Source organism: Heterodontus francisci, chromosome 2, assembly GCF_036365525.1.
Source record: "Heterodontus francisci isolate sHetFra1 chromosome 2, sHetFra1.hap1, whole genome shotgun sequence".
NCBI lineage: Eukaryota > Metazoa > Chordata > Chondrichthyes > Heterodontiformes > Heterodontidae > Heterodontus > Heterodontus francisci.
The window spans coordinates 11145510-11169576 of record NC_090372.1 but is presented as its reverse complement, the minus strand read 5'-3'; the positions used below and the strand labels follow the sequence as shown (position 1 = coordinate 11169576).

At 41.1% G+C, this 24067-nt stretch overlaps 1 protein-coding gene across 9 annotated transcripts in view; it reads left to right on the top strand.

Moving 5' to 3' along the window:
• Positions 1-24067, top strand: part of ulk4 (unc-51 like kinase 4) — a 448354-nt gene that overhangs the window by 11703 nt on the left and 412584 nt on the right. For all 9 annotated transcript variants that reach the window (XM_068054427.1, XM_068054423.1, XM_068054428.1 and 6 more), the window contains 6 exons: positions 1912-1995; positions 3656-3731; positions 5322-5420; positions 12617-12738; positions 14145-14214; positions 16441-16534. In XM_068054427.1, the coding sequence (XP_067910528.1) occupies positions 1912-1995; positions 3656-3731; positions 5322-5420; positions 12617-12738; positions 14145-14214; positions 16441-16534 (545 nt within the window). The remainder of the gene's footprint in view (positions 1-1911; positions 1996-3655; positions 3732-5321; positions 5421-12616; positions 12739-14144; positions 14215-16440; positions 16535-24067) is intronic.

Below are 24067 nucleotides of genomic sequence, written 5' to 3'. Positions count from 1 at the left end.
TTAAGCACCATTCTGCTGTTGCACTTAATTGGAGTCTTTAATGTGCTGTTGTAAAAAAAAGTAATATATACGTTATTCCTCTGTTACATTTTCTGTGATATATAATGTCTACATTTGTAACAGTCCCCAACAATAACGTCAGACCTTGCACTAACAAAAATCTATAATCCACCAATAAAGACATTTAACATGCAATGACTTTTGCATTTATCAGTGGGTCACTGGATTGAATCAGGGTTGGCATCCCTGCGTGTTTTTTTTGCCATCCCTGACACTGTTGATATCAGTTAACTTGACACACACACAGGGCTGAATTTTATGAGGCCTCTGGTGTTGGGGGTCGTGGTGGGGGGCCCAGAAAGCCCGCCATGACCCTGTGACGCCGAGAAGGCCCGGCTAGATTTTACTGGTGGTGCGAGGCCTTGGTGCGGCCCCGCAGGACTTTCATTTTAATATTATAATTAAGTTAAAGTCATTCAAATTAATCTATCTTGTCCCAGCGGCCACGCCTCGCTGATATTACGGCCGTCGGCTGCAACTGCCACACCTTCGGAACTCATGAGTTCCGAGGCGTGACACTGGTGGGGAGGGGGGAGGAGTGAAATCTTCAAGTCGGGAGGTGTGTGGGAATGGGGAAAACTGCTTAGATTGGTTGTGGGGATGGTGGGGAAGGGTTGAGGGTGGAATGTTCTGAAGGTGAGGGGTTAAAGTTCTTCATGTAAAATATTGGTTTGCCAGGGGTATAGGTAATGTTATTGAGAACTCATTGGGCGGGTGGGAGAGGGGATGCAAAGTTTGAATATAATTTTATTTCTAATATTAGTGCGGCAGGACCTTTAAACATTTAAATTTACATGAAGGGCTTGAAGCCCTTTAGAAATGGCACCGGTACCCACGTGGTGGTGCCAGACGCGTTGCCGGGATGGAGTGGCTGCCCCCTCTACGTCTTCGGGGGTGGCTGCTCTGCCCCCTCCATTTAAATGAACCCCCGTGTGAAATATCAATTTGCGGCGCGCTCATAAATTTCAGCCCTGAATGTTTGACTCTATAACCTTTCTGATGTACGCAGCTCACTTTGTCACTTCTTTGAAGAACTATCAGGGCATTACATTACCTCTGTTTGATTATATTTCCTTCTATGTGGAAATCAGTTTTATCAGCATCCTTGGAGCATTAGGCTTTTTGGAGCTCGAGCACATTCTACCAAAATTACCTTCTTAGCTCCCTATCAAATAGGATCCAGTTAAGAGAACTGGTCTTTCATCTCCGGGACCTAGGTTTAAATCCAATCCAGACTGATGGGGTGAATATCTTTTCTCTCTGCCGACAATGCAGATCCTATGTGAAGAGAATTTGGGCATCGCCTTGAGCACAAAGCTTTCTCTAAATCAACAATTGTTGACAACTTAACAATTTTGCTGAGGAATGCCACAAGAAGCCCGGTAGGGGAAATGGAGAAATGTCCTACTGGTACAATAGGCAATGCTCTTATACGATTGGGGCTGAGGCACGTTGGGCAGAGTTAATGGAGCTTTACCCTGCATCTAGCAATACTGACCTAGAAGTATTTGATCCTGTCACTGGGTACTTGAAATGGGAAGAATTTAATTCTCTTGCCACTAATATCTTTTGCCTTGTTGAGCACAAAAATTAAAAAAGGGAAAACAAAACAGTTGTGGGTTACTAAAGAAAGTTCTGACAAGTGACAATGAAGATTCTTAAACTAAATTGTTATATAATGCAGCAGTTGAACAAGTTAAAACTTGGAGAGATCAAAAAGGCAATAAATTCTTAAGATGGTGTCTCAAAGGTGCTTTTGTATTGGTGCTAGGAGTGTGGTGTTCAAGCAGAATCCTGTAATATTGTTGGTAACAATGTTTGTTACTCACGACTGCTCTGCTTATTTGACAGGAAAACCACCATTTTTTTCAGAAAATTTTTCTGAGTTGGTTGAGATGGTTTTGTACGAAGATCCACTGCCACCCAAGCCTCAAGGTTCAGTAATTTTTCAAGATATTTTGTAAAGCATTCAAGCCAATACTTGATGATTGTTGTTACCCTGCCTCAATCCCATTGCCAGCAGAGAGTTTGTCTATACTTTTGCACCTCTGGATTTGACATATTCAATGCTTCTGATATAGAGAGCATTGCCTTCCATCCTCCAAACTCCTTAAATTACAACGTATCCAAAACTCAGATGCCCCAATTTTGTCTCGGTCAAAGTTCCATCCCCATCAACCCCAGTTTTGCTGATTTGCATTTACTTCCTGCCTTTCAAGATATTAAATTTAAAATGCTAGTCATCTTTTTCAAATCCCTTCATGGTCTTACCATTTCTATCTACTTTACATCTCCACACACCCTTTTAGTCCTCTGACTCTGGCTGTTTATGTATAATCTTCCCATTGGTGGAAGAGCCTTTGCCGACCTCGGTCCTATTCCTTGGACCTCCTACCTTGAAACTTTCAAAAACTCAACATTTTGATCAAACATTTAGTCACCCCTCCTAATCTCTACCTCCATAGCTTGGCTGTTTGTCCTCCTGGTTTCCATTTATAAAGTGCCTTGTGTTGTTTATTCCATTAAAAGCACTATGTAATTGCATGCTATTGTTCCTCCTCTTTTTCTTTCCAGCAGGTATAAGTCATAGCCTGATTCACTGCATAGTGTACAAATATTCAGTAAAAGGCATCAAAGTGGCACACTGCAAATCCGCTCTGCACCTGTATTGCAATGCAAGAGTGCAGTGAAAAGAAAAACATCTGTTATCACCTTATATCTCTAAGCATCAAATCCTTTGAGCCATACCTTCCACAAAGAAAAAGGGAGTCCACTTGGTGCTTGTGTGAATGCCTGAAAACTTTTTAATGCATTAGCTCCCAGACGTGCCTGAGAAAGTGTAAACTCTTTTGTTGCTCCCCCCACAACAGGACTTTGGTAATTGCAAGGGGCCATTTTGCCCATGTTTCTCCTTTGATTTTTTGATTTAGAGATACAGCATTGAAACAGGCCCTTCAGCCCACCGAGTCTGTGCCGACCATTAACCACCCATTTATACTAATCCTACACTAATCCCATATTCCTACCACATCCTCACCTGTCCCTATATTCCCCTACCACCTACCTATACTAGGGGCAATTTTATAATGGCCAATTTACCTATCAACCTGCAAGTCTTTTGGCATGTGGGAGGAAACCCACGCAGACACAGGGAGAACTTGCAAACTCCACACAGGCAGTACCCAGAATTGAACCCGGGTCGCTGGAGCTGTGAGGCTGCGGTGCTAGCCACTGTGCCGCCCTTTTCTAGCTGTTATTCTGCAGGACAGATTTGCCTTTCAGAGCAGAAAAGAAAATGCCTCTGCATTTAAGGGTGAATATCGTCCAGTTAAGTGCTGCAGTCAACTTTCAGTCCTGATTCCCTGCATACAGTTTCCATGTACAGAGAGCCCAGGTAAATTAGGAGTCTGGCTTTTGTTTGCAGAATTCAGTATGACCTGATTGGTGTGACAGGCAGATTCTTCCACTTAAGTTGTATGATTTGCCTACAGTATTAAATGGAAGATAGCCCAGTGCAAAAATTATATTTTGTGGTTCTAACTCGTTAATATCTAGACAAATTGCTATCAAGTTCAAAACATCTTTACTCTGTCAGGATCTACTGGGCAAAAACCTTGCGCTGAATTTCTTGGCTTGATTGAAGACCTACTTCAGAAAGACCCTTCAAAAAGGTAATTGAGTTGGGACCTCGACTGAGGGCTTTAATCTTCATTTATAATGGGTGATAAAAATTGTTCCCTGTGAAATAATACTTGGACATTAATGCAACAAATGATTATAGCATGATTACAGCTTGCTTTATGTATTTCTTGAATATTATACTATTAGATTATAATTTTGTTAGAAAACCTTTTTTCCATACTTTTAAGGTTATTTGCTCTCCTCCATTTCTATACTGATTTAAATTATTTTGGGATATATCACACGCCTCATGCTTCTGCTGATGCCTGGAGCTGAAAGCTTCCTCCTTTACTCAAGGGACTAGGGTGATGCCCCAAACAAGGTTGTGTATGCTGTGAAGTGGGCAAGATAATCAGTGTGGTGCAACGTTCTTAAAGTGTTCGTTGGGTATTTTTCTCCATGTGATGATTTAAAAGTTGCAGTTGAGCTTGAAATAAAGAAGGATATAGATCGTTTAAATTTTAGAATGCTATTGTGATAGATTTACAAGTATATTTCATTTCATTTTAATTGACCATGACATTTTAACTTGTAGCTTAATTTCATCTCAAAATGAAGGACTGGACAGGTAGAATTTCAAAAAAATTGTTTAGATTTTTGTTGAAGGCTATTTAATGTATTTTTAAAAATTGTTTAGTAACATTGTGCACTTGGAGTCAAGAATAATTGTAGTTTCAGGTAAAGTGTGGTTCGAGGGCTGAGGAAGGACTAATGCTGCAGGCCAGTGGAGCAAAGTAGATTGAGTTGGGTAAGAGGGGAGTGGTAGGTCGATGTTAGAGGTGATGTGCGAAGGAAGAAGATAGAGCAGTGTGAGAGGTAGTGGGTGGAGGATAGGGGGGAAGATAGACCAAGGTTAGATGCCAAAGGAGAGGATGCTAGGATGGTAAAGTAGAGCAAGGAATAAAAAGAGAGTTAGAAAATGGCCACACTGCTGCAACCAGTGTGTCCAGGAGCTCAGAACTGTTTGGTGATGAGGGAGACCAGGTTAGGGAGGAAGAGGAAAAGGGAAGGGGATAGATGTAGACTTTGAATAGAAAGCTGGTGTTTTGAACTGACCTGAATGCTGGTCCTGAAGCTTTTGTCAAACTGCAGTGGCTGGATGCGAGGACAGGACCAGCTGCAGACCTCATTGAGGAGGTCAGTAAGTTTATCTAACGAACATGGCCCACACATTAAGCAAAGATCAGTTCTGGTGACAATATGCAATAATTGGTATTTCCCAGTTTGTGACAGCACCCAGACAACTAACGGTGTCCATGAGACCTGGAACAAACTCAGCCCATATCTATCAATCAGTAGAATTATTGTAATACAACTTAGATGCAGGTGAGTCAGAGAAAGTTGGAACATTAATTACCTTGAACAAAGTAAAAATCAATTTGGGAATCGTGTACGTTTGCACTTTTGATTTATGTGATTTATTCTAATGAATAGGTTTTAAAACATAACTTCTTAGATCTGAATGATTCAAAAAAGGAATGGTGTAGTTTGGGTTTATGGGAAACATTTTAGAATTTTGCATTGCTTATTTAAACTTACAACTTGTATTTGGTAATTATTAAAGGTTTCACTTTTCATAGGCTAAACTGGGGAGGCCTACTGCAGCATCCTTTCTGGCAAGGAGCCTTTGCTGGATGTGAAAAAGCCTGCAGTGAAGAAGAGAACAGTATTAGCTTGAGGTCAGTAGCAAAAGGAAGTTGATGACTTAACTTTTAGTTGTGTCTCCCAAAACACCATCATTGTAAGCTTATATAATAAAACCAAAAAGTGCTGGAAATACTCAGCAGGTCTGGCAGCATATGTGGAGTGAGAAGCAGAGTTAATGTTTCAGGTCAGTGACCTTTCATCAGAACATCATTGCAAGCTTATTTAGTTATTTTCTGTCTGGCAATGTTTTTATCATATTTTCCAAAGAATGTTCTTGTTGAATTTTGAATTCATGGCCCAACATTATAATTATGGATTTAAATTAATTGGAGGTCAGTCATTTTGTAAATGTTGTATTTACCCTATAAAGATTGCATACCCTACAATTGAGCGTCTTTGCTTTCCGTGAACTTGTATATTAATAACAATGTTTAAATTCACTGGCAGGGGCAGACTGGGTATCAGAACATTTTTTGAGTATCCCCCCATGAAAGGTTCTCCATCACCCCCAGGCAATATGCTGTCTGAACCCCACCACCTCTGAGAAAGCGAAGGTGATCAATCCGATATAATCTCAAACAAAAGCTAAAAATGCTGGAAATACTCATAAAATCCGAGAGGGTCAGCAACCTTGTCTCACACACACACACACATATCAGGAGCTGAAGGGTGGGGATTTAAATGCCATTTCATCCTTCAGTTAAAAATGACAGTGTCATAAAAATATTCAAAAGAGCGGGAGTGAGGGGAGAAAGTCCAGCAGTGATTTCCAACCACTTCAGTCCCAAGATAATCTAATAATTTCCTCACAAGTGGACTAGATGTAGGAAAAATGCACTGAAAATACAGAAGTGGGGAGACAAATGAAAAAAGGAATTGATTGAAATAACTAAATTATGACAGGTACTTGCCTAAAATGGTTACTGCTGCAGTCAAGATATTGCCTATGGTGCTCTCACAGGATCCAGTGCAACCTAACTTGTTAACCACCCTTGCCTGTGCCTATCGGCTTTCACGCCTTCCTACCAAAGCTCCGACTACTGTCACTGTTGCACTGTTGTATTGGCACTGCTTATTTTCATCCATATTGCACGCAGCAGTGCCTGGAAGGATTGATCCTCCAGCCTGAGCGACTCCTGGACAATCCAGGAGGGTTGGCAAACCTACTGCTTTTATAGCTCACCACATTATGCCATTAGGTTGAAAAGCATGTAGAATTTGTAGTTAGCTAACTCAGCCAGTTGAAGAGTGGAGGAAGGGTTGTGAATAAGTTGCTGCATTCCACTGAACTCTGTGTGCTTACTAAATTGCTGTTGCCATGTATTTTATAGTTGCTAGGATTATGTCATCATAGACTGTTCTGCCAAGAAAACTTTACAGTTGGGCTTTCCCTGGTCCCAGCTACTATAAAGGCTTCCTCGTTTTTGTAAAACTGTTGCAAAGTTATTGGTCTAGGAAGACAGGTCTGAAACATTTCTTTTTTTCTGCATTTAGACTTTGAAATTCAAAATGAATGTGCACACACACACTCACAAAAAAGCAGATTTGTGCATCAAATTAAGACATTAACTTAAATTTAATGTTTACCTTCAATTCTGCATTTTTGAGTTCTAAATTTAATTTGAAGTTTTTTTCCAGTTCTACCTGATCTAATTTAAAAAATGGGACTATATTTTGATTTGAATAAATTGATGATATTTATCGTAACCTTGATTTTACTAACCTTTGTGCTCAGTATACCAGGCACTGTAAAGTACTTAGACCTTTTTGTAAAAGGTGTGATTATAAATCTGTGTTTGGAACTTTGCATATGAAATTTAACAAATAAAAATCTTTGGTACGATTTTTCAAATTGATTTTCTTTAAGTTCTTCTGCATTTTATTGGCCTCAAAAGTGAAGATATCTGGCAGTATCAAAAGCAACAAAAACTCGGTAAAGCTGTTTATTAGTACATAAAATACCCAGCAATTTGGTGAGGAAGAGATGCGGCTTGAGTTGTGAATCGACACAAAATGCTGGACGATTTCCGCCGCTTCGTCAGTAGCTTTGCAAAAATGCAATCTCACCTTTGACCTCCCCATGAGTGTCAAGAAATGGATTTACTGAATATGCATCGTAAATTTGTTGCAGAAGGAACCTGGTAATGGGGTAATTTATTGTCTTGACATACCATTCAACCTTGAAGGCCTAGAAAGGAAACAATTGAAACCGTGGAGTCTCGCTCCTGCAGCTAGTAAATTGTTCCCAGAGGCTTTAAAAAAAAATCATTATTTTTCCTTACTTTTTTTTCTCTCAATTTAATCTTTCCTTCCCTCTTGGTGTCTAGTTTGACTCCAATTCACACTATTTCCTTCATTGTTCACCCTTTTCCTTTCTCTACTCTTAAATTTCATGAGTTAAGGAGTTAGACTATTGATGCTGTAATTCACCAAGATCCCAGATACCCTGTTGACCTCACTGGGCCATTATCAATTTGCAGTTCCAACAATTTACAATACAAAAGCAATTGGGAGGTGAAAGCTAAGGAAATGAATGCAACTCATGACTCTGACCGCTAGGTGCCCTACGCCAGCAAATTCTGGGCCACTGTTAATTCTGTGTGCAAAAACTGCTTGCTCAAATAAATTGGGCTGCTCAGTCAGAGTGGTTTAATTCATCCTTTGTATGCTTGAGTTCATACATTTCAAGGCTAGACAAATTTGTTGCTGAGCCAACTGGTATATAGCAGAGAACAATGGATTCAAGGAAGTGTGTGTGAATGGCTTTCTTTCTGAAGCTTTATAAATTAATTACCATTCTGCCCATGACAGGCTTATGACTCCTGGAATTATGTCTGGACCATAAAATTTTTTGTATTATTGACAGCAGTTCCTGAATAATCACCTTATTCTCTGATTAGTAGTTGTCAATAATCATGCCACAGAACCAGTCACTTTAAAAGCAACCCTTTTATATTCACAATCTGATAAAGTATTAATGCATTCTTGACATTTAATAAGCCACAATAATCTGAGCCTTTTAGTTTATGATCTGAAAATTTTCTGCTGGTTTATTTTGTATTGCCATAATATTATGTCAGAGAAATAATAAAGGGGGGGGGGGGGGGAGAAAAAAATTGATGGGTTCCTGCTCCAAATCACAATCCACTGTTCCCTTCTGAAAGTCCATAAATGTGAACAGCAGGTGTGAATAGGATCAGGCCCGGTATATCCTCCCACTGTCTAGGTTCCTTGAATAAAGTGTGAATGCTTATGTTATGGCTAGACACAGTGTTGGGGTTCTCAATAATCAAGGAGATCAGCTTTTGTATCTTAATCTTGAGTCTTGTCAGTATGGTGAGCCTTTTCACAGAGACACTTCACAAAGCATGAGAATGGGGGCCAGCTGCCACTAGCTGAAAGCACAGAAGTAAGTTGTAGTTTCATGGATAGTATTGGTGCTGAAAAAATTGAGAAATGCTTTGAATTCATTGTAACTTTACCTTCTCCATGTGTTAGGAAAGTCCTTCCATTTAAAAAAATTTTTTTTTGTGTTAAGAAACTGAAAAGATGCCATGGATGTGTTTTTTATAACCAAGTTCACTGAAAGGACATTTGAGAAGTTGTTTGACAGCAACATGTGCTGGAAATCATACGCTTTAAGGTCAATAAACAACTGAAACCATGGAGACCTGGAGAAGATGTTTACAGAGAAGCCACATGTCAAGGTTTATGGAGGACAGGAGGTTGACTTTCTGTTGGGGTTGAACTGTTTTGAAGACTGTTGGAGATCAACTTGCCAAGGAAAAACCACCCAGCTCACCCTTTTCTCTACCTCTTTGAAGAAACCCTGCAAAAATCCAGTGTGGAAGAGCTAAGATACCTGGTGCTGCATCTCTCCTGAGAAGCTTGAAAAACCTGCCAGATTAATTCTCAACGCCGCCTGAAAAGAACTGCTTTGGAAAAGATTCCAGTGGTTCGACTCCATATACCCAGACGCCAGACCAAAGGGGCAACTGACTTTCTTCCATATCTTCTCTTTTTATTTTTCAAGAATTAGCAAGTATTTGGCCAAAGTATTTTTTGTCTTTTTTTGTAACAGACCTCTGCAGAGAGAATTTCTGTACTTTTTTCAGAGTTTGTGTGTGTGTGTGTGTGTGTGGAATTAAAAAAGGGAACTTTCATATTTCAATCAGTGTGTTACTGGATAAGTCTTGTTCGATAATAAACTGATAACATTCCTCGCTCCATCACCATCAAGCCAGATAACCAACCCTGGTTCAATGAGTGTAGAAGAGCATGCCAAAAGCAGTAGTAGGCATACCTGAAAATGAGGTATCGACCTTGAGAAGCCACAACACCAGATTATATGCATGTTATACAGCAAAAGCAGCATGCTATAGACAGAACTAAGCAATCCCCAAACCAATGGATCAGATCAAAGCTCTACAACCCTTCCACATCTCTTAAATGGCAGTGGACAGTTAAGCAACTGTGTGAGGAGGCTCATGAACTCCTCCATTCTCAGTGATGGCAGAGGTCAGCATATGAGTGCAAAAGACAAGGCTGAAGTGATGGCATTGCTGGCTGAAGATGGTTGCCATGTAGATAATCCTTCTCGGCCTCCTCCTGGGTTCCTCACCTTCACAGATAATAGTCAATTTTATTGATTTTCCCCTTGACATCAAGAAATTGCTGAGTGTACTTTACACAGCAAAGGGGTGTTGACCCTGAGAACATCCCAGCTGTAGTGCTGAAGATGCATACACCAGAATGAAGCACACCCCTGGCTAAGCTATTCCAGCATAGCTACAACACTGGCATCCATTCAATATTATGGAAAATTGTCCAGGCCTGTCCTGTCCACAAAAAGCTGGACAAATTCAACACGACTAAATGCTGCCCTATCAGCCTTTGCCAATCATCAGCAAAGTGATGGAAGGAATTGCCAATTACGCTATCAAGTGGCATTTACTAATAGCCTGCTCACCGATGTTCAATATAACCTCTGCCAGGACCACTCTGCTCCAGATCTTAGTACAACCTCAGTCCAAACATAGACATGGAGCGTGACTGCCCTTGACATCAGGGCAGCATGTGTGGCTCCAAGGAACCCTAGTAAATCTTAAGTCAATGGGTATTAGGAGGAAAACACTCCAGTGGCTGTCATCATACATGGCACAAAGGGATATGTTTGTGATTGTTGGAGGCCAATCATTTCAGCCTGTGGATGATGCTGCAGGACCTCCTCTGGGCAGCATCCTCAGTCCAGCTATCTTGGCTGCTTGGTAAATGACCTTCCCTTCATCATAAGATCAGAAGTGAGGCTGTTCACTGCTGATCACGCAGATTTCAGTTCCATACATAATTCCTCAGATAATGAAGCAGTCCATGCCCACATACATCAAGATCTGGATAAGGCAAATGGGATCCTGGCCTTTATAAATAGGGGCATAGAATACAAAAGCAAGGAAGTTATGGTGAGCTGTTATAAAACACTGGTTTGGCCTCAACTGGAGTATTGTGTCCATTTCAGGGCACCACACTTTAGGAAAGATCTGAAGGCATTGGAGAGGGTGCAGAAAAGATGTATGAGAATGGTTCCAGGGATAAGAGACTTCAGTTATGTGGATGAATTGGAGAAGCTGGGGCTACTGTCCTTAGAGAAGAGAAGTTTGAGAAATTTGATACAGGCATTCAAAATCATGAGGAGTCTGGACAGAGTAGATAGAAACTGTTCCCATTGGCAGAAGGGTTGAGAACCAGAGGACACCAATTTAAAGTGATTGTCAAAAGAACCAGAGGCGACGTGAGGCAAAACCTTTTTTACGCAGCGAGTGGTTAGGATCTGGAATACACTGCGTGAGAATGTGGTGGAGATAGATTCTGACTTGGACATGTGCCACCATTCATTGTTGCTGGGTATAAATCTTGGAACTCTATATCTAACAACATTGTGGGAGCGTCTTCAAATGAACTGCTGTAGTTCAAGAAGGTGACTCCCCACCACTTTGGGGCAACTAGGGCTGGGCAATAAATGTTGGCCTTACCAGTGATGCTGAGAATGAATTTAAAAACAAATCATAAGCACAGTAATTTTTCAGTTAAAATGCATGGAAGTTCTGTAGTTAAGGATAAAGTAAATTGATCCTTCTAAGTTGAACAAAAAGGGGAAAAAAAGTTGAACAGCAGATGTATGTTCTAAGCTGTTCCAACTTTCAGAATCTTGATCTAAATTATTGACTATTTTCCATGAATTGGTTAAGTCCTTCAGCAGTCTACTGTAGACCTTTTAGCAGAGAGGGGAATAATGTTTCCATTTATCATCAACTGTTTAGGAGCTATAGCTGAACTTTACGTAATACCATGTGTCAAGTTTATTTATTTAGAGATACAGCACTGAAACAGGCCCTTTGGCCCACCGAGTCTGTGCCGGCCAACAATCACCCATTTATACTCATCCTACATTAATCCCATATTCCCTACCATTCTCCTACCACCTACCTACAGTAGGGGCAATTTATAATGGCCAATTTACCTATCAACCTGCAAGTCTTTGGCTGTGGGAGGAAACCGGAGCACCCAGCGGAAACCCACGCAGTCACAGGGAGAACTTGCAAACTCCACACAGGCAGTACCCAGAACTGAACCCGGGTCACTGGAGCTGTGAGGCTACGGTGCTAACCACTGCCTTTACTAGGGAAATGTTGATAACTGAGTTCTTTATATTCTTATTTCTTTGCCACATTTAGGTGCATCAACTATCAGTTAATCCATGTAACTTGTCAGCGAATGTACACCTGTCAAATATTTTGAACTGGAATTAAAACAAAATTTGAAGAGGTTAAATGCAATTGTTAAATTTATTCTCGATACCTGTATTGCAGGTAAATTAAGCACAGCATTTTTAAAATTTACTATTTAAAAGCTATCTCAATAGTTTTGCTTTTTCTATTCTTCCTGCCCACTTGGAACTTGGTAGCTTATTTGCCAAAAAAGCCCAACAGTTGCCAATGTGATTTAGATTTTAGCTCTTTGCTTCTAGTGGTGGAGACCAAGAATTAAAATTCCCTAATGGCACTGACCTGTGTTCTTTATCTCTGATTCCGAACATCAAGGATCGTGTTGGAAAATTAGAGCTCACAAATATGCATGTGTACAATATGTAATAGAAGTGTAAAAATATATGCTGAATTCTAACTTTGGAAGTGACAGTCTCACATCTTGAATCTGGTATTTTTTCCGTTAGTGACAATGAAACTTGTTCGTCAGTCGTTGCTAATGATCTGCAACATACAGGAGGCAGTGAAAGCCTGGAAGCATCAAGACTTCAAATGGACAGCAACCCGCAACAAAAGTCCTACAAATTAGGTAAAATAAAATTTCTCATCATTGGCAGAATTCCTTTGATTACATTTACTTTAGAGAAACCAGGGATGGGCAATTATTGCTGGACTTGACAGTGATGCCCACATCCTATGAATAACTTAAGAAATAGGGTGAGAGCAAACATGATTTAAAGTTTTTTAAACAATGAGATTTTACTGATCAGTTTATATAGGTATTTTGAGTTGGGGAGGGATGCAAATAGAATATGTAGGAAAAGAAATAAAAACAGAATAGGGCAGGCAGTATCCGCAGTATTTTGCATTTATACGCAGGAAAAGAATTTGGTTAGAGGGCAGCAAGTATTTCTTTTTGAAGAGTGTCATCACCCTTTGGAACAGATGATATGAGCATGTGGCGGATACGGATTTGCTACAGACATTTTAAAAGGGAACTTGTCGAGTTCCTGTGTGGAAAGCACGTTTTTAGTTACGGTCGCAGTGGCAAAATGGGTTTTTGCCTGTGTTGAGTTTCTGTAACCTGCAACATATATAATTTTATCAATTTATTTGTTGGTTTGATTTTCCCTCAGTATGCTGGTTTATTTTGGGCATGCACAATTGTTTTGAAATGTTTAATTAATTAACCCAAGGTGGATATTATTTAGAACCCCAAACATCTCGCGATATTGTGAGTGGTTTTTCACAGGGGCATCATTGTGATGTCAGATTGTTTAAGGTCTTCAATTCACACATCATGTTGTTTGGTGATGCTAGGTATAGGCTGCTTAAGCCACATGACAAAGGCTCTCCCTCAATATAGGGATATTGTCTTTGACAGCAATTTTTGAAGCTTAAAAGAAAAGTGCAGGCTCTTGATTGGTTTCAGTCCTCTTTGATTGACAGCTTGTGGGCAGCAGCCTCATCTCACAAACATAAGGTGGCGAGTCTTAGAGAGAGAAAAACACACAGGTATGAAGGTTGATAGCATGTTTGTAACATGCAGTTAACAGCTGTAATGCTGAGTTTTGTGACAGCCTGACCAGTGAAACCAGGCTAGTCTGAGGTTATGGTAACTAAAAGTGAGCTTACACAATACATTTAGAGAATAAGAAGGTTGTATATTTTTTTACGTATGAAGGCGTGTAGAGAAAATATGTCAGTATGTAACCTATACTGTTAATTTATTTTGTGTATGTATATTGACAAAAAGGTTTGATTAAAACTTGGCTCATGGTTGATGACACTTTGCTCCTTACAACAACCTTGTATTTATGTAGCACCTTTAGCTTCAGAAGATGTCCCAAAGCACTTCACAGAAGTGTTATTAAACAAAATTTGACAGCCACAGGAGATATGAGGTGACCAAAAGCTTGGTCAGAGAGGTAGGTTTTAAAGAGTGTCATGGGAGGAAAGAGAGGTATAAATTGACGTTTGCTCATTATTTTGCAGAAAATCCTGCTGATTTACAGCCGAAGAGTGCCCTGGACAGTAACTCCAAGGAGTCTATCTTCTTACTCAGGTATATACATGTGTCACTTGTACTATTGGACCATTTCTCTCACTAAAATTTGGATGGGGTTCAGTTGTATTGAAGGATCTCTGTTGGCAGAGCCTTTCGACAAGTAGGGCTTATCAGGTGAAGGATTTTTCAGAACCTGAGGCTAGTAACAATTTTTGCATATTCAAAGGGGGCAGGACAGTGACCTGCTTGACATGTAAGCAAGGCAACTTTGTTTTTCACCAGTTTGAACGTCTATCAATGAATGAGGAAAAATTTGGGAGAACCCTTAGTTCAGTTAAATTAATCATTTGGAAAACTGACCACATAAAAATGACATTGTTGCATTGTGCTAAACACTATTAATTCTACAGTGACATGATGAAATAATTGTGTGCACAGGGCATATTGAAAGTATCATCCAGTCATGGATTACTGTAATTTAGGCTCCTCAGACAGCACCTTCCAAACCTGTGACCTCTACCAACTAGAAGGACAAGGGCAGGAAATGCATGAGAACACCACCACCTGCAACACCACTTAAGGGCCTTGATTGGCCTGGGGCAGGTGGGCCATTTTTTGCCGCCGCCACCCTGCGTAAAGTGGCGGCGGAGGTGGGAGCAGTTCAGGAAGGGCTGCTGGAGCCTCCACTCCATTTTAAGCTACCCCCCCCACCACCACCCGCTCTTTGTGGGGGGGGGGGGGGTAAAATTCAGCCCTCACTTTAATTAGGACCAACTCTCACTTTCTTAACTCTTTTTTAAAAATATCTATAGAAACTCTTACTATATGTTTTTATATTTCTAGCTAGTTTTTTCTCATACTCTAATTTTTCCCTCCTTATCAATCTTTTAGTCATTCTTTGCAGTTCTTTATATTCTGTCCAATCTTCTGACCTGCCACCCATCTTTGTGCAATTGTACAAACTTTAAGTTTGATGCTATCTTTAACTTTTTCAGGTAACCACAGTTAGTGGGTCCTCCCTTGGAATTTTTATTCCTCATTGGAATATATCTATTCTGTGTATTCTGAAGTAGCCCCTTAAATGTCTGCCACTGCGTCTCTATTGACCTATTCTTTAACCTAACTTTCCAGTTCACTTTAGTTAGCTCTGCTTTCATGCCCTCATAATTGTCCTTATTTAAGTTTCAAGTACTAGTCCTGGACCCATTCTTCTCCCTCAAACTGAATGTAAAATTCAGTCATACTGTGCTCGCTGCTACCTATGGGTGCCTTCACTATGAGGTCATCAATTAATCCTATCTTGTTGCACAATACCAGGTCTAGTAGAGCCTGCTCTCTGGCTGCAGAATGTGCTGTTCTAAGAAACTATCCCAAAAACATTCTATGAACTCATCTAGGCTACCTTTTCTCATCTGATTTTCGCAGTCTATATGTAGATTAAAATCCCCCATGATTACCGCCGTACCTTTCTAACAAGCTGCCATTATTTCTTCCTTTATACCCCGTCCTACCGTGTGGTTACTGTGGGGGGGCCTGTACACCACTCCCACGAGTGACTTCTTGCTTCTATCATTTCTCATCTCTAACCAAACCACTTCTACATCCTAGTTTCCTGAACTTAGGTCATCCCTCTCTATTGTGCTAATACCATGATTAATTAACAGAGCCACACCCCTCCCCACCTTTTCCTAGCTTTTTGTCCTTCCTAAATGTCATGTACCCTTCTATATTCAGGTCCCAATCCATGTCACCTTGCAGCCATGGCTCTGTAATGGCTATCAGATCGTACTTACTTATTTCTATTTGCGCTATCAGTTCATCTGTTTTGTTTCGAATGCTATGTGCCTTCAGATTTGGAGGAGAATTTTGTGCTATGCCTTTTTAAAATTAATATTTAATTTTTTTTTATGCATTACCCACATTATGTAATTTTTTTGTACCACCCCATGCCCCCAAAATCATGCACCATTTCACAATGGAGGGGGCACACAATTTCTCACCCTTTGCCTAAGGAGGTAATAGAAGGGTCTGAATTAATTTTACTTGGATTGTTGCCCTCTGACAATATACCTCTTTGATTTTCTTTGTTTGGCTGAGATCAGAGCCCTTGCGTGGTGAGCTGAATAGAAACCTATGCTGCAGCAATGCACTTACCAGCAGATTTGTTACTGTTCAGTTTACTTTTTTTTTAATCATTCTTGCTACCATTGAGTTTATTTTAAGAGTGTGTAAAAGGGGGGGAAAAAAACAGTTTCAGCTCATGCTTTCTCTTACTTGAAACAGCTCTCATCCAACACCAAGAACTAGCTCGAATGTAAGCCAGAACAGCAGTATAAACCAGAGTGCTCCACCAAAAGGCTCCTCCATTTCACCAGAGGTATGTTAAAGTGTGGCACCCCCTTATGTTTAAATTTATACTTTCTAGCTAACCTATACTTTTTGTTCTATTTTGCATTCTCATAATAAATTTTGTTCTTAGCGGAGGGAGGAGATTGGTGTGTTTGGGATTGTTATCAGAGAGAGCTCTTTCAAAAGCCGTTCGTAAAAATATTTTTCAAGTTCATCAGCTGCACTGACCAATGTATATTTCAGTGAAGAAATATGCTTTAGGGAGGGAGGGGAAAGAGGCTAGGAGTGAATAGTGGTCATTTTGTGGATTTGAGGAAATGAGGTTGCAGTCCTCTAACTAATTGAACCCTTTTCACAAAATTCTTTTTTTGAAGTTGGGCAAGGAATCTTGCCTCTGCTTGAATTGTAGCAATAGTAAATGTGGCTGATCTTTATGCTGTAAAACCTTTCCATTGATAAAGAACATTGTTACTTCATGTCCATAGACTTGTTTACTTTCATTTAGCTTTTTTCCATTTCTTTAATTCCCACCCCTTCTTCTACCCCCACGCCACCCCGCCCCCCCCCCCCCCCCCACCTCAAACCCATGGACAGCAGCAACTCCTTATTGGCTCCATCGATGCCAGTTGGCATCTGATACATCCCTGAAAGGTCATTGTTGATGTGATTGTGTGTGATGACAGCCCATTCAACAGCTAGGGGCATTTGTAACCGAGCCTGATTGAGTCCTTACCTGACATCCAGAAATGCACACTTCTAGCTGGCCAGGGGTGAGGTGAGGTGAGGTGGGGTGGGGGTGGGCAGGAGCTGGTCACTAGACACCAAGCAAGAGTGGTTGATTTTTCCCTTTTCTAACCCAGTTGTAATCCCACATTTGCCACTGCCAGTTACTTAGGGATCAGAACATGGACCTTATACGTTGACGTAACGTAGCTACACGCTAACTTACTTAGATGAGCCTCTAGGGATGTCATTTTATAGGTACTTTATTTTCATATTTGGAACTCAAGTTCAGTTCAGAGCCCTCATACTTCATCATTGGATATTCTTAATTCTTCTGAAGATCAGAGAGTTTGAATCTGATCCGTGCAGACTGTTAATAACCTGTGCTGTTTGGAATACAGCGTTCTTTACCACGTATTGCAAATATTACAAGTGTTTACATCACAAAGACAGGCCATTCAGCCTATCAGGTCCATGCTGGTTTTTACGCTCCACATGAATCTCTTCCCATCCTCCTCCTTCTAATCCCTTGTATTCCTTTCTCCCTCATGTGCTTATCTAGCTTGCCCTCAATTGCATCTATTATTCACCTCAACTACTCCCTGTCATAGTGAGTTCCACATTCTAACTGCTCTCTGGGCAAAGAAGTTTCTCCTGAATTCCCTAATGGATTTATTAGTGACTGTCTTATATTTATGGCCCCTAGTTCTGGTTCACCATAATTCCTGTATGCATCTAATCACCGAAAGACATCCGACTGCTTTCATTCAACTAAATAGGTTAAATTCCTAGAAAACAGGTTTTCAACAGCTTCATAATGGGCTGTTTACAGGGTGATAAACATGCTTATTTAAATCAATGGCCCTGTTATGTTGCAGGTTTAACTCTGATATAGGTTTGAGCGATGTGATGCCATGCATGTGCAGAACACTGCTCCTAGTCATTCAAAGGTCAATTAAGCTTTTAAAGTTATCAAAAAACTACAAAAGATTTGGCTACAAAGTTTAGAACTTTTCAAAATTTCATTTTGTGCAGGTAATTTTAGCTAATTTAAGAGCAAAAGCGGGATGAGATCAGTTGTCCGTTATGGCTGTACTCTCATTGTTCACTTACTGATGCAACTTGATTAGTTAGCCCCATTGGAGGCTTTGATCACATAGTTACTTCTTCTGCTATAAAACACAGCAGACACGGCAATGCTCACTAATAATGAATGGAACAGCATGATTTGTACTAAATATTAATTTAGGAATTTGTCCTCGAAGTTCATCTTAAGACTCTTCACAAATATCTTTCTTGCAAAAATTAGAGCTACTGTTTTTTGTGCCATTGTATGCAACATGTTTGTTTAAAATAAGAATTTATCACAATGACATTAGGACCCAATCTAATTCTGTAAAGTCCAGTTGTAAATGCATTAATCGTTGTCTTACCTTATAGAATGAATGTCATGTTATCTAGAATTTTCTCTGTATTTTTGCTATTGCTTGTACTGCAAGGAACAAGAAATGTTCTCATGAATATGCCTATCCCTTCAACTAAAGCCTGGCTCATCTGCCCGAACCCGACCTGACCCGACTATGTGTCGGGTTTGGGTCAGGTCGAAATTCTGAGTCCAGCATTCGGGCTTGGGTCGGGTCGGGCTGGACACTGCTTCCGGGAAGTCACAGGGTCAGGCTTGCCCATGATTCTCCACAATTCCAGCTGTAGGAATAGCCTGCTGCCGGAACGGATGAAGGAGATTTGGGCAGGTCGGGCGCGAGAAAGAATTAAAGGGCTCGGGTTCGGGTTGGCTGTGGTCGGGTCGGGCCCGGGTTGGGTTTTAATTTTATACCCGAGCCAGGTTCAACTTGTTTCAGAACGGTTGAATGTCTGACAGCTCCCTTCTGCCCTCTTGTGGCTTAAAGAAAAGGTACCGTTATTGTTCAGGGCAAAATGAATAAGTTGTCCAATAATGAATTCCAGTCCAAAATCTCTGCAAACTCATTTGGGCTGGCTATTCCTCTTGGCCGAAACCAGGAGAGGTGTTTTCATGATGATTCATATGGGGGAGATAGTAAGAAAGCAAAACTCATGTTAATTTATTTTTTATAAAAGCAAAATACTGCGGATGCTGGAAATCTGAAACAAAAACAAGAAATGCTGGATTCACTCAGCAGGTCTGGCAGCATCTGTGGAAAGAGAAGCAGAGTTAACGTTTCGGGTCAGTGACCCTTCTTCGGAACTGACAAATATTAGAAAAGTCACAGATTATAAACAAGTGAGGTGGGGGTTGGGCAAGAGATAACAAAGGAGAAGGTGCAGATTGGACCAGGCCACATAGCTGACCAAAAGGTCACAGAGCAAAGGCAAACAATATGTTAATGGTGTTTTGAAAGACAAAGCATTAGTACAGATTAGGTGTAAATACACTGAATATTGAACAGCAGCAAGTGCAAACCTGAAAAAAACAGTGGGTAAGCAAACTGAACAAACTAAGATGAAATGAAATAAATGCAAAAAATGTAAAAAGGAATGCAAAAAAAAAAAAGGAAGAAAAAATAACTAAAAATGACTAAAAATGAAAGTAAAGTGGGGAGCTGTCATGCTCTGAAATTATTGAACTCAATGTTCAGTCCGGCAGGCTGTAGTGTGCCTAATCGGTAGATGAGATGCTGTTCCTCGAGCTTGCGTTGATGTTCACTGGAACACTGCAGCAATCCCAGGACAGAGATGTGAGCATGAGAGCAGGGGGGAGTGTTGAAATGGCAAGCAACCGGAAGCTCAGGGTCCTGCTTGCGGACTGAGCGGAGATGTTCCGCAAAGCGGTCACCCAGTCTGCGCTTGGTCTCCCCAATGTAGAGGAGACCACACTGTGAGCAGCGAATACAGTATACTACATTGAAAGAAGTACAAGTAAATCGCTGCTTCACCTGAAAGGAGTGTTTGGGGCCTGGGATAGTGAGGAGAGAGGAGGTAAATGGGCAGGTATTACACCTCCTGCGATTGCAAGGGAAGGTGCCCTGGGACGGGGACGAGGTGGTGGGGGTAATGGAGGAGTGGACCAGGGTGTCGCGGAGGGAACGATCCCTTCGGAATGCTGACAGGGGAAGGGAGGGGAAGATGCGACTGGTAGTGGCATCACGCTGGAGGTGGCGAAAATGGCGGAGGATGATCCTTTGGATATGGAGGCTGGTGGGATGAAAAGTGAAAAGTAATTTATTTTTTCCTCCCCTCATCTTGCAGCAGCAATAGGAGGTGTTTTGGGGAAGGGAGTATTCTGACCATTTGTATTTTATTTTTACTTCACATGAGGCACACCTGGAGCCTATCCTTCATAAATTGGGTTTTAGTTGTCACTGTTGGTTGTGAAAAAGAAAGTTATTGATATTTAAATGGGAAGATGTGTCGTTGTGCTTTAAGATGCAAGTTTGACCCCACTGATTCCCCACATGGCAAGTTTCTAACTCTGATTGCCTTTGGAAAGGCGCAAAACAAAGGCTAGGAATGTTTATGTGAGTGCTATTGGTGACCAAGAAGCAACTTACGAGACTAAACCCTTGGTTAGCATTTACACTGCATGGATTGAACTAACTTTTGTGTGGTGCTTGTATTGGATGTTTACATAGCCATTTTCTGCCAGTAATTTCTGATTTGTGTTATGTAAGGATGTAGAACAAACAATTTCCAAGAGTTTCAAAAGTACAGTTTCTCAGTCCATTTGAGATTCAGATAACCACAATGTGAATTTTCGCAAAAGAAGCTTTGTCCCATGTACATGGAAACATAGAATCTATTGGAATGGTTAAATCCCTCTGCAAAGCTTTTACACTGTTACTTCTGAATCACTGCTGCCATGAAACTTAACCCAAAGTGAAACTTCATTGTGAGAGGTTCAATGCAGAGTTCGGAATTCTCAGTTCTCAACTGGGGCAAGACCAATTTTACTAAACTGAGGAGTGATTTAGTGAAAGTGGATTGGAAACAGCTACTTGAAGGTAAATCAGTGTCAGAACAGTGGGAGACATTCAAAGGGGAGATTCAAGGAGTTCAGAATAAACATGTTCCCACAAAGAATATGGGGGAAGCGGCCAAATCTAGAGTCCCATGGATGTCAAAGAAGCTACAGGGTAAGATAAGGCGGAAAAGGAAAGCTTATGTCCAACACAGAGAGCTCAATACTACAGAAAGCCGAGAGGAGTATAGAAAGTGGAGGGGTGAAATCAAAAAGGAAATTAGGAAAGCAAAGAGAGGGCATGAAAAAATATTGGCAAGCAAAATCAAGGTGAACCCAAAGATCTTTATCAATACATCAAGAGTAAGAGGGTAACTAAGGAGAGAGTAGGGCCCATAAAAGACCAAAAAGGTAACCTCTGTGTAGGGGCGGAAGATATTGGTATGGTTCTTAATGAATACTTTGTGTCTGTCTTCACAAAAGAGGGGGACGATGCAGATATTGTCGTTAAGGAGGAAGAGTGTGAAGTATTGGATGTGATAAACATAGGGAGAGAGGAAGTATTAATGGGATTAGCATCCTTGAAAGTTAATAAATCACCAGGGCCAGATGAAATGTATCCTAGGCTGTTAAAATAAGCAAGAGAGGAAATAACGGAGTCTAACCATCATTTTCCAGTCCTCACTGGATACAGGTCTGGTGCTGGATGATTGGAGAATTGCTAACTTTGTACCTCTGTTTAAAAAGGGAGCGACGGATAGACTGAATAATTACAGGCAAGTCAGTCTCACCTCAGTAGAGGGCAAATTATTGGAATTTATTCTGAGTGACAGGATAAACTGTCACTTATAAAGGCACTGGTTAATCAAGGATAGTCTGCATGGATTTGTTAAGGGAAGATCTTGTTTGACCAACTTGATCGAATTTTTTGAAGAAGTAACAAGGAAGATCGATGAGGTTAGTGCAGTTGATGTGGTCTACATGGATTTTAGCAAGGCTTTCGACAAGGTCCACATGGCAAACTGGTTAAAAAATAAAATACCATGGGATCGAGGGAAATGCAGCAAGATGGATACAAAATTGGCTCAGTGGCAGGAAACAAAGGGTAATTGTTGATGTCTGTTTTTGCGACTGGAGGGTTGTTTCCAGTGGCATTTCACAGGGTTCAGTACTGGCTCCCCTGCTTTTTGTGGTGTATGTTAGCGATTTGGACGTAAATGTAGGGGGCATGATCAAGAAATTTTCAGACGACACAAAGATTGGCCATGTGGTAGATAGCGAGGAGGATAGCTGTAGGCTGCAGGAAAATATTGATGGTCGGGTCAGATGGGCAGAAAAGTGGCAAATGGAATTCACCTTGGAGAAGTGTGAGGTGATGCATTTGGAGAGGTCAAAAAAGGCAAAGGAATACACGACTAATGGGGAAAAAAGTGAGAAGTGTAGAGGAAGTGAGGGACCTTGGAGTGAATGTCCACAGATTCCTGAAGGTAGCAGGGCAGGTCGATAAGGTGGTTAAGAAGGCATATGGAATCCTTTCTTTTATTAGCCGAGGTATAGAATACAGGAGCAGGGAGGTTATGCTGGAACTGTATAACTCATTAGTTAGACCACAACTTGAGTACTGTGTGCTGTTCTGGCCACCTCATTACAGAAAGGATGTAATTGCAGTAGAGAGGGTACAGACGAGATTTACAAGGATGATGCCAGGACTGGAAAAATGCAACTATAAGGAAAGATTGGATAGGCTGGGGTTGTTCTCCTTGGAACAGAGAAGGCTGAGGGGAGATCTGATTGAAACATAGAATCAGAAACATAGAATTTCGGAGCAGGAGTAGGCCATTCGGCCCTTCGAGCCTGCTCCGCCATTCATTATGATCATGGCTGATCATCCAACTCAGTAGCCTGTTCCCGCTTTCGCCCCATACCCTTTGCTCCCTTTAGACCCAAGAGCTATATCTAACTCCTTCTTGAAAACATACAATATTTTGGCTTCAACTGCTTTCTGTGGTAGCGAATTCCACAGACTCACCACTCTCTTGGTGAAGAAATTTCTCCTCATCTCAGTCCTGAAAGGTTTACCCCGTATCCTCAGACTATGACCCCTGGTTCTAGACTCCCCCACCATCGGGAACATCCTTCCTGCATCTACCCTGTCAAGTCCTGTTAGAATTTTATAGGTTTCTATGAGATCCCCCCTCACTCTTCTGAACTCCAGCGAATATAATCCTAACGGACTCAATCTCTCCTCATACGTCAGTCCCGCCATCCCAGGAATCAGTCTGGTAAACCTTCACTGCATTCCCTCTATAGCAAGAACAGATAAGGAGACCAAAACTGCACACAATATTCCAGGTGTGGCCTCACCAAGGCCCTGTATAATTGCAGCAAGACATCCCTGCTCCTGTACTCAAATCCTCTCGCTATAAAGGCCAACGTACCATTTATCTTTTTTACTGCCTGTTGCACCTGCATGCTTTACCTTCAGCGATTGGTGTACGAGAACACCCAGGTCTCGCTGCATATTCCCCTCTCTCAGTTTATAGCCATTCAGATAATAATCTGCCTTCCTGTTTTTGCTACCAAAGTGGATAACCTCACATTTATCTACATTATACTGCATCAGCCATGCATTAGCCCACTCACTCAACTTGTCCAAATCACCCTGAAGCCTCTCTGCATCCTTCTCACAACTCACCCTCCCACAGAGTTTTGTGTCGTCTACAAATTTGGAGATATTACATTTAGTTCCCTCATCTAAATCATTAATGTATATTGTGAATAGCTGGGGTCCTAACACCGATCCCTGCAGTACCCCACTAGTCACTGGCTGCCATTCGGAAAAAGACCCATTTATCCCTACTCTTTGTTTCCTGTCTGCCAACCAATTTTCTATCCATCGCAATA